The sequence below is a fragment of the Trichomycterus rosablanca genome, chromosome 5 (genome assembly GCF_030014385.1).
Source record: "Trichomycterus rosablanca isolate fTriRos1 chromosome 5, fTriRos1.hap1, whole genome shotgun sequence".
Taxonomy (NCBI): Eukaryota; Metazoa; Chordata; class Actinopteri; order Siluriformes; family Trichomycteridae; genus Trichomycterus; species Trichomycterus rosablanca.
In genome coordinates, this window is record NC_085992.1 from 38,029,745 (window position 1) to 38,041,752 (window position 12,008).

Here is a 12,008-nt window from a genome sequence, read left to right on the forward strand (position 1 = left end):
TTTCTGAATCTCGTTCTTACTTATAGGTGGGAGGAACAGTGAACTATTTGTTGTTCTCAGTCAGACAGGCCTTTGTTCTACAGGACACACGTGTGGATAATAAAAAAGTATTAAAATAAACCCTTGTAGACTTACTCTGGTAAAATGTTGATGAATCAAATTTTAAAAGACTGTTGAGAAGCTGTTGTTTGTTTTTGACATAGCTCTGGATAGTCCAAGCCTTGTTGGCACCAACTGATGTTTTTGTAAGCAACAGGTGTGGACATTAGTGGAGGTGACAGACAAAAGCAGTTTATGACTGACCCCAGGCTAACAATTAGGCTAAAAATGAGAAAGCACTGCTTATCTTTAAGACGGCAAAACACTGCTGAAGTCCAACATCCTGCTTTCTTTGAATTTTACTATTTAAAGTCAATACACTTCTAAACAACTGTTATTTCTTTTTATTTGACTGAATAATAAAAACACATGCAACACTTTGTAAGTCTTTTGTGGATGTTTGTTTTTTAATATTACAAAATCTGTTGGGTATAGAAAGTTGACATTATTTAACTTTGCAACTTTGATGATCCACCAATTCTTTGTTGGTGATTACAACTGACAGCGGGTGTAATTAAAGGTACCCCTGTTTTTGCTGGTCATTGGACCATTCACTTGGACCATACACTTACTCACCTTTCTTAACCGATTATTTAATCAGGGCCGCGGGGGTTGCTGTAGCCTATCCCAGCTTTTCAATGGGTACAAGGAACACAGTAACACCCTGGACAGGGCGCCAGTCCATCGCAGGGCAGACACACACACACACACACACACACACACACACACACACATTCACCTAAAGGGCAATTCAGTGTCTTTAACCTGACTGCATGTTTTTGGACTGTGGGAGGAAACCGGAGCTCCCAGAGGAAACCCACGCAGACACGGGGAGAACATACAAACTCCTCACAGAAAGGACCCAGACCACCCCGCCTGGGGATCGAACCCAGGACCTTCTTGCTGTGAGGCCACCGTGCCGCCCACTGACCATTCAGAGGAAGTTCATTTTAGCATACAGGAATAGTATACAGCAAGAACAGATGGATGTATTGGCTAAATTTGAGTAACACAATTTCCGTTGTAAACCCAAGTTTTTGGAGGGACTGAACAATCCATCTTAATTTTCTTTGTTCAAACACTACGAAATAACAAATAATATGCCAAGTTAGATAAAATATACTCATCAGCCATAACATTAAAAAACCACCTCCTTGTTTCTACACTCACTATCCATTTTATCAGCTCCACTTACCATATAGAAGCACTTTGTAGTTCTACAATTACTAACTGTAGTCCATCTGTTTCCCTGCATGCTTTTTTTTAGCCTGTTTTCACCCTTTTCTTCAATGGTCAGGACCCCCACAGGACCACCACAGAGTAGGTATTATTTAGGTGGTGTGTTAGTGTGTTGTGCTAGTATGAGTGGATCAGACACAGCAGTGCTGCTGGAGTTTTTAAATACCGTGTCCACTTACTGACCACTCTATTAGACACTCCTACCTAGTCGCTGCCCACGGGGCGCTGTTGGCTGGATATATTTGGTTGATGGACTATTCTCAGTCCAGCAGTGACAGTGAGGTGTTTAAAAACTCCATCAGCGCTGCTGTGTCTGATCCACTCATACCAGCACAACACACACTAACACACCACCACCATGTCAGTGTCACTGTAGTGCTGAGAATCATCCACCACCTAAATAATACCTGCTCTGTGGTGGTCCTGTGGGGGTCGTGACCATTGAAGAACAGAGTAAAAGCAGGTTAACAAAGCATGCAGAGAAACAGATGGACTACAGTCAGTAATTGTAGAATTACAAAGTGCTTATATATGGTAAGTGAAGCTGATAAAATGGACAGTCAACACAATTTAATTCTAGTAATAACCAGAAACTTGATACTAAAGTAAAGCATAACATGATTTGTCATAATAGAATGATTCATTTTCTACACTCATATTCTTATTTTTGTTTGACTTTTCTGCAGTTCCTGATGTTAACATAAAAAAAACAAAAAAAAACAAAGCACCCCGTGTTCTAATAAAACTATTTATGCAACAGCTACTCCAGTCACCTACAGTTGGACCAATAATCCAGTTTGTGTTTTTAGAATCCCAGAAATATTATGTTATTATTATTATGTGCACACCAAGGGGAAAATTGCCATTCCATTTAATTCAATTTACATGGAAACTTTCAAATGATTTTAACAGAGTATCTTGTTGTTTTTGGACTCTAAGCAGCTCTGTGTCCCCGGGTCTGACATTGAACATTTTAGTTTGTTATGTAACTCTGGCTTAAAAGATCATGCTGGAAAACATTTCATGCTGCTTTGGATCTTTAACTGATGTACAGAATTTTACAACAAATATGTGTTGCATAATAAGACAAGAATGGAAACGACAATAAGAGAGTTTAGGCATGTATTGAATTTAAATGCAGCGTTCCTGAGAGATTTCTATTCCAGGAATAAAAAGTAAGTGAATCTCTTAAACAACAGTTGTAGTTGAAACAAAAATAAATACCTTAAATAGCATGTGGCCATAAATCACATCTTTCAGCCCACCTACATTTATTTCATTTAGCAGATGCTTCAATCCAAAGCATCTTACAATGTGATTGATACAATGCAAGCAATTCAGGATTAAAGGCCTTGCTCAGGGTCTCAACATTGGCAACTTGGAAGTGGTCGGGTTTAAACCAGCGCCCTTCTGATCACTAATCTAGTACATTAACCACTAATGTATCACTGCCCTGTAAGAGTATATAAAGTATATAGCTTTTGGCTACTAATAGCTACATGGACTTGACCATTATTGAGACTTGTTTTGGATGAAGGCAACTCTTTATTTACTTAAAATATTTGTCTTTGTATTGTGTAAATGACTGGTCAACAGTAAACAGGGAAAGCTATGCTAATTTGAGATAGCTATCTGATATGAAAATATTATAAGTCAGACATCCACAAGTGCAATCCAAAGTAATTGCAACTTTCTTATTGCATTTGTTAATCCTGTCATGCTGAATTAATTCAGATCATTAAACCAGCAATTTTACACAAATTGACAAGCTACACAGCATGAATATCGATGTGTAATATTGCTATAATATTATTAGCTAAATTTGAAAAGTTAGCCAGTTCAGCTGACTAAACACAACCAGGCTGGATTTCAGTAAGTCCTGTTGAATATAAATGTAGTTTATTCGAACATTTAAATCTAAGTCAAGTAGTTTCTACAGGAACAATTTGCCATAATTTAGGGGGATCAGGAGATTTTTAAAAAACAATCTGGTAAAAATATATCACTCCTAAACGGGTTGAAGAGCCATTTCTAATGCCCGGTAACTTGAAATCTTAAGCAGCCATTTATTAATTACCAAGAGTCAAATCTTGTTATAGGAACTTTTATGTAAAATTAATAAATCTACATTGTCAAGTGATGTGTTATATCACTGTAATCCATATAAATTATCAAAACTCTTCGGGTGTTATTGTCTCCTATCACCACTAGGTGGGAGCAGTGTCTCGTTGCAGCAAAAGAAGCATAGGATTCACACTGATTTTCCATTTTATATTAAATCCTATTTTAAATCCTCCCTCCCCCGCCGGTCCATGAAATTATATCTTATATGAAACCGGTCCGTGGTGAAAAAAAGTTGGGGACCGCTGCTGTAATCATGTAAGATCAGAGGACATCATTAAAACTAGATTTTATGCTAATTCAGCAGAGCAGAAATATAACCAACTTGCTGGAAATGTGTCTATTAAAAGTATTTTCAGTTTGACCCATTATAATGACAATGTCTATGGAGGTTGCTGAATTATTAAAAAATTAGTAAGTAGGCCTACATCATTTAAGTGTCTTCCACATATTGGAAATGTTCATATCTTTTACATACAATGTTATACAAATTTTGTCATTTGAAACGTAAGTTATCGTAACCTGTAATTTATTTATTTATTAGGATTTTAACATCATGTTTTACATACTTTGTGTATGGTGTGGGTTGATTCAGCTAAAAACAACCCACTGAGAAAGGCGGAACCCGAGGTGCAGAGCACAGAAAAGAGAGGGATGGAGATAAATAACAATAAATATATTTTAATTTAGGTAATGTCCTAAGTACTAAGAGGAAGAGCGCTAGGTGGGACCCGCGACCGCGGCAAGTCGACCAGCTACTCGGTCCACCAATCAACCGAATGCTTCTACCTGGTTCCTAAAAGAAAACACAACAAAACAGAGAAAACCGTAAAGAGAACAGAGTTAAATAGAGGAATCGACTCGCGAGTCGGATTCAACTGCGGAACCGATTCGCGAGCAGATTCACTCGCGTCAACACAATGGCTTCCAAAACACGGAAAGCGAACGTATCTACAGAGCGATATTTATGTTAGAAACTATACAAAGCGTACTTTTTTTAAATAAAGCAGTAGCGAGCGAACGCACACCGGCCAACTACCCTACCGGCTGAGGAATTGACTCAGCACAGAGAAACGCTCTGGCTTTCCTTAAATAGAATTAGCTGAGAATTAGCTGATTAGCGCTAGTGATTTTGGGAACTGTAGTCCGCTTGCCATGGGAACGGGACGATCTACGGTTTTTGCTGCGAGATGCGCTGAGCAAAGGTAATCGACCCGTTACACTTTGGTTACTTTCATGACAGAACAGGTAGTTACTTGTTACACAAGATTAATCGGTTCACAAGTTTAACGTCAAACACAGTCCTGGACAATTTTGTATCTCCAATTCATCTAACTTCAATGTCTTTGGACTGTGGGAGGAAACCGGAGCTCCCGGAGGAAACCCACACAGACACGGGGAGAACATGCAAACTCATCACAGAAAGGACCCAGACTGCCCAACCTGGGGATCGAACACAGAACCTTCATGCTGTGAGGTGACAGTGCTACCCACTAGGGGTGGGTGATATGGCCTTTAAATAATATCACGATATTGCCGCTCAGGTGGCGCAGCGGTAAAAAGACACGCTGCAACCAGGGCTGGATTCTGAGTACATCGTATCGAATCCAGCTCTGCCTTACCGGTTCGAGGCTGAGTGGCTGTATGAGCAAAGATTGGCCGGTTGATCTGTTGGGGGGCGGGACAAAGAACCGGATGTGGGTCTCTCTCCGTCAGAATGCGATTACGACCTCTGCCGGCTGATTAGAGGCGCCTGCACAGAGATGAGGAAGAGTGCCCTTAGGGTGTGTCTCTCCCGATGCAACGCTGGGTGGCGCCACACTCATCAATGTGCGGGTGGCAAAAATGCATCCGGCTGCTGCCCATGTTTCGGAGGGGATATGGGTTAGCTTCGATCTCCTCGGTCAGGGCAGGGTTCGGCATAGACAGAGAGGAAGCACCATGCAAATTTAATAATTGGATGCACTAAAGGGGGAGAAAAAGGGGAAAAACTAAAAAACAATAAATGAAATAAAAAAATAATAATATCACGATATTTTGGGATATTTTTGCAATAACGATATACACGCGATATATAAGAACACTTTTTTAAAAAGTTTATTTTAAAAACACCTTTGTTTTGCAGGCACTCAGGAAATCTAAGGTGCAAATGTTACCAAATGTACATTAAATTAAGCATCACTTCCAGTAGGGCCGGGTGATATGGCTAAAAAACTCATATCTCCATATGCTTTTGAGAAGTGGTGATATACTATATAATGTAAACTTAAAGTACAATGGCAGGCCACCGCCCGTATTTTACTTTATATTGTTTAAGTTCTCTTAAAAACACAAAACATTGTAGTTCTGATAAATTCTGACTAATTACAGTGTTTATATTTTGTATTTTTACAGGCTGTATTAATTTGTATGAATATTGACAACATTTATATTAAACAAACCAGCAGAATCTCACAATCACATTTATACTGTCCGTTTTACCTCAAATAAATGAGCATCAGCCGCTCAGGTGGCGCAGCGGTAAAAAGAAACGCGCTGCAACCAGGGCTGGATTCTGAGAACGTGGTATCGAATCCAGCCTTGCTTTACCGGTTCGAAGCTGAGTGGCTATATGAGCAACGATTGGCCGGTTGCTCATATGGGGGGTGGGACAAAGAACCGGATGTGGGTCTCTCTCTGTCAGAATGCGATTGCGTTCTCTGCCGGCTGATTGGAGGCGCTTACACAGAGATGGGAGAGGGTGCCCTTAGGGTGTGTCTCTCCGCATGCAACGCTAGGTGGCGCCAAACTCGTCAATGTGTGGGTGGCAAAGATGCATCTGGCTGCTGCTCGTGTTTCGGAGGGGATAGCTTCAATCACCTCCGTCAGGGCAGGGTTCGGCATAGACAGAGAGGAAGCACGATGCTAATTGAACAGTTGGATGCGCTAAAAGGGGTAAAAAAAAAAAAAAAAAAGAGCATCAAAAAATCCAGAAAAAGGTTTAATATTTGATCATGATTTGCTATCATTGCATAATGAAAGCGTGTCTGTCAATTATAAAACAACCAATGAAGAGAGAGCTTGAAATTCCACCCAAAGTCTAAATTCGAAGCTCTGATTGGTTTATACATCTGAATCTCTTGAATCGGAGTTGTTTGCCCACAGAGTCAGCAACACGAATGAATCTTTACCACAGATAAGAGCACAGTTTTCTTATTCGATTCCAATGAATAATTCATCTGAAAAGAGTCGTTTCTGACTCATTGACTCAGTGATTCAGTTTCCATGCTCATACGTGAAGGACAGTGTTCCGCTTAGCGCTTCTGTGTTTTAAACGTTCTCAGATGGTAACCTGTGTGGTAACCTGTGTGGTAACCTGTGTGTTCTGTTCGTTCACTGACACAGTTTTTGTTCTCACATCATTCTCGGACTCACGCAGTGACCGACACTCCTCGTACTCACGCGGGTGTTTTGCTTTAGGTGCTGAAATAAATGTGATGTTGCCACTGTTTGTCGTCACAGTACTTTTGCACGTTTTGCAAATTACAGTCGTTTGTTTGGAGTCTGACCTTCTGTATCCGAAAACCTCCCACACTAGTGCTGTAGCTCCCCTTGTAGGGGAGCTCCCATGCATTTTCCCAGCGTCGTACCAACTTCTTAATGCCATCAGCAAAAAATATTTTTGGTTGAGCATTTAACCACTGACGCACCCCTGCTGCGGTGGCGCAGCAGTAAAATACGCTAGCACACCAGAGCTGGATGCCATCCGGCTGGGCTGGGCGACTATATAAACATACAGTAGTTATATAGTATATAGCTGTTGTTCATCCAGGGAAGGGAGCCGGATAGGGACCTCATAACCGATGTAATTACGACCTCTGCTGGCTGATTGATGGCGTCTGCACAGAGAGAGGAATAATGTTGATCAGGGTGTGGCTCTCCGTGCACAAGGCTGGTCAGCATATGAACTCGCCTCGTGCAGGTGAAAAGATGCAGTTGGCTACTGCTCACATGTCGGAGGGGGCGTGTGTCAGTCTCACTCTCCTCAATCGGGGCGGGGGTCAGCTCCAGTAGAGAGGAAGCATAACGCAATTGGGTAAAAATTGGATGCGCTAAAAATCGGGAGAAAAAGGGAGAAATGCACTTTTTAAAAAATCTTCTTCCCTTTAAAGCTTCTTTTAGTGGTACAAAACTTGGATATCAGATGACGCTTAATCCAGACTATAAGCTCTCTCTTAGTCTCTCAGACATGACCAATTGCTGCTCCTCCCACCCTCACCATTTCCAACCAAAATATAAAAGTGAGGAAACTTATTTTAAGTGTACGGTCAAATAAAGTTTAATACCCTGTTGTTATATGTAACACTATGACACCCATGTGCTTGTAAAGGACTTAATCTGTTGGAATGCCACCTTTATTCTACAACTACACTGCTAGTTCACATTCATCACAATCACAAAAATACATGTCAGTTCAAACGTTTGCAGCTGTCACAGCTGCATAGAGGCTTGGACTTCCTGTCATATTCCAAACACTCTTTCTATAAAAAACATATCCAAATCTCATTTCCTCACACTGTGGAAAATGTAACAAAGAGACTAAATAGAATAGCAAACATCAATGAAGAACTGACTCATCAACACCAACGGGATGTTCCTCCACACATGTTAAAAAGATTACACTTTTCCTCAGGGGTTTTGTTTTGGGTTTTCCCTCTGTATATAACTGTTGTTTATTTGTAAGCATGTATGTTACCGTACCAGTGTGTATGAACTGGTAAAATGAGTGTAATTTCCTCAGAGGCCTTTCAGTCAATTAGAAGAAGGGCACAAAAGGAAGGAGGATGCTGACTAAACTGGGAACAGCCAAATTAGGGGCAATTTGTTTTGATGTTTCTTTCCTTAAGAAAATGTGAGCTGGCAGTATCTCTTTTCAAATCTCGCTTAATTACAGTTGTTGCCCCCTGCGCTTGCACGAATCTTACAGGAACAGGGTCGACGTTTAATGGAAAGAAAATCATTTCTGTGACGTGAATACCAACCTCAGTTCTTGACACAGATTAGTGTTTATGTAATTCTAAAGACTGAGAAATGTAAATGTTAAATAACCCAGACAGCAGTTCAGACTTTGTTCAACACCCAACAGTGGGTGTTGTATGGTCATGCCACTGCTAATCCCTACATATGTTGCCAAACAATTGCCTTTACTTGTTACATGTACATACAGTACAGGCCAAAAGTTTGGACACACCAGCCAAAAGTTTGGACACACCTTCTCTTCAATGTTTTTTCTTGATTATTTTTATTTTCTACATTGTAGATTAATACTGAAGACATCCAAACTATGAAGAATTATGTAGTGAACCAAAAAGTGTTAAACAAACCAGAATATGTTTTATATTTTACCAACTCTACCTCTGCACAACCCAACTGATGGTCTCAAACACATTAAAAAAGCAACAAATTCCAAAAATTCACTCTAGACAAGGCACAAACATTCATTGAAAACCATTCCAGGTGGAAACCTAATTAAGCTGGTTGAGAAAATTTCAAAGAGTGTGCAAATCTGTCATTAAAGCAAAAGATAGCTACTTTGAAGAATCTAAAATATAAAACATATTCTGGTTTGTTTAACACTTTTTTGTTTACTACATAATTCCATATGTGTTCCTTCATAGTTTGGATGTCTTTAGTATTAAAAAATCAAGAAAAACCACAGGAATGAGAAGGTGTGTCCAAACTTTTGGCCTGTACTGTATACTGTATATGCATCTCCATAGACAAACAATGGAAGTGCACTGGGTAAAAATGAATATCAGCGCTGTCCGTGTGATGTCAGTTTGCCCCGCAAGCTCTGTCCTGGTTATCTGCTGTTATAAAGAGTGAACATTTCTGAGCCCCAAAGCAATGACACATGAGCTTGAGAAATGTGACCGCTAACTGTCAAAGCACAATACAAGTGTCAAGCTGCTTCAGGAGGCAACATCAATCCAAAACTGTCCATTAAAAGCTTTATGGATTTGGACTATTTGTGCAAGGAGAGACGTAAAAGATTATCATGAACTGTGCTACGTGTCAGCCAGTGTAGTGTAAAGCACACTGCTGTATGACTATGGGGCAATGCATACAAGGAAATATTTAGAAAACCTGATTGCAGTTTACAGTGTTCTTTGATCATGAAGCCAACGTCAAAACCTGCAACTATTAATGCAAAAATTTACATTTATTGGTACTGTTAAAAAGCACAACCTCCACAGACAAAACATCATCAGTAGAATAAGTCAAACTGAAAAGTTTTCTTTTATCAAGTTTTCTCTTAGTTGGTCGTATTTCTGCACTGCTAAAGCTGCCCAGTTAATTGCATTGTGAATTTTGAGGATCAACAACTCTAAAGCAATATACTAAATTAGCTTGCAGATTCACTGAGTGTGTACTCAGCAGGTTTTAATCTGTCTTTGAAAGCTACGTCCACTCAGGAACTCTACATTGGAAGCTTAATGGATTAAGATTTCATGCCCAAACGGGTGCATAAAATGACAAATTTGGTGGAATAATTGTTTGGTGTACTTATGTCATTAATCAAATACCATCAACTTTATTTTTAAGTTCTACAAGCAGCTATGTATTTTAATAATAAATGACAGCTATGGTCTCACAAATCTTTAAGATCATCTTTATTTGTTTTAACAAATCTGACCTTACATGACAGTTTGTAACTGCTTTATTATCTTGATGTGATTATAACTTCATGTAAACTTCTTTCCAAGGTTAGTTTTAGCTAGTGCATGTGTAACAAAATGGACCATTCAGTTCCTTAGTTGTTACAAAAACTGTGACAAAGAACAAAGTGAGCTTACAGCTAGCAGTATCTGCAACCTACACTTTTACAAGAGCAATACTTCAAGAGATGTGAGAGTAAACAATCAAAATCTTATAAAATCATGTTTAAAGAGATTAAAGGGGCACCAAAAGTCTAGGAAAAGTGCTGGGCATCTCACTTTAAAATAGAGTTAGCTAAGCTAAATGTACTTTTTTTTCTGTTTTATTTATGCATTTTCTACCATTTTTCTCCCAATTTAGCGTAGTCAATTTGTCTTCCGCTGCTGGGGGATCCCTCATTGCAGTTGAGGTGGGTATATTACGCCTCCGTCGACCCGCCCGTAGCCCTTAGTGGAACCCTTTTTCACCCATGCACTCTGCACAGGCGCCTCTCTATCTGCTAATCAGGGTCCTTACACAGCGTTTGAAGACCCCGCCCACATAATCCGGTCATCCCGCTCTAGCTAAAACGTGTCTGCTGCAGGCACTGCCAAATATGCCCGCTAGATGGCGCCCAGTCGACCGGTGGCAACGCAATGTATGTAAAAATAACTCACCAAATGAATTAACATACACTATATAGTCAAAAGTATTTGGACACCTGACCATGAGCTTGCTGGACATCCCATTTCAATACAAATGGTATTAAAACAAAGTGACCTCTATGTGATTCTTTCATCTATAATAACAGCCACTCTTCTGAGAAGGCTTCTCATTAGACTTTGAAATATGTCTGTGTGCATTTGTTTCCATTTAGACAATGAGAACTGAACTCAGGTCCCCAGAACCCTGGTGTTTTGCAGACAATCCTTGGCCTGCTATGCCACCCCATTTCCAACATGATAAAGATAAATGCAATTCAACTACTGGTTGCAAAAATACTGCCTAAGACTGCAAATAAACACCACTGTTAAGAGATGAGTGGGCTCCTTCACCCTGAAATCACAAAGAACTTCAGTGAAGGTAACAGGTTTATGGGTTGTTTACAGCCACTTAGCTTCTCTAGATAACATACCAGATAACCTGTACAAACACACACACTGACTAACTAAACACACCCAATGATTGTTCTATTTTCTGTGATAGTTCTGTGACGTGTCAAAAGTGTAAAGATATAGCAAGACATTTTCCTTAATATGCGAAGCTCTTACTTTTTTTATGTCGAGATTACTGGATTCTAGCCTTTGTAGGCAACGCCCTGAAATCAGAGGGGCTACACTGTGTCCATTTAAAAACCTTGTCTACGCCGCTCAGGTGGCGCAGCGGTAAAAACACACGCTAGCGCACCAGAGCTGGGATTTCGAATACATCGTATCGAATTTCAGCTCTGCCATCTGGCTGGGCTGAGTGGCCACATGAACAACGATTGGCCTTATTCGTATAGGGATGGGGTATTAAGCCGGATAGGAACTAAAAATTCCACTTGCAGAACTGCAACAATTAGTATCTTTAATCCCAAATAATTAATAATTAATAATTTAACAGACAGAATTAAGTTCTTTATTGAAAACACAGAAAATCCTCTTTTTGTCTAATAAATAAAGGTTTGAATGGATTCACAAATTACATTTTAGAAAGTGTCCAAACTTTTCTGAAAATGGGTTTTGTAAATATTATAGAGCTTACACACATGCCCAGGTGGAATATTAGACTGATTCATGGCAGTGAAAAAGAGGGACTCTTGTGCCTTGACAAAAATCTGTTTTGCAAATTGATCTGTCTTATCGGGCATAAAGAATTTAAGAGGCAAC

General features: G+C 39.8%; 1 protein-coding gene across 3 annotated transcripts in view; it reads left to right on the plus strand.

The window, feature by feature from the left end:
* The first annotated feature begins 4,454 nt into the window (after positions 1 to 4,454).
* The window catches only part of hells (helicase, lymphoid specific), a 35,715-nt gene continuing 28,161 nt past the window's right edge, over positions 4,455 to 12,008 (plus strand). The window contains exon 1 of one of the 3 annotated variants that reach the window (XM_062996147.1): positions 4,455 to 4,664. In XM_062996147.1, the coding sequence (XP_062852217.1) occupies positions 4,615 to 4,664 (50 nt within the window). In that variant the 5' untranslated portion in view covers positions 4,455 to 4,614. The remainder of the gene's footprint in view (positions 4,665 to 12,008) is intronic. The other 2 variants (XM_062996146.1, XM_062996149.1) reach the window with 2 other exon arrangements.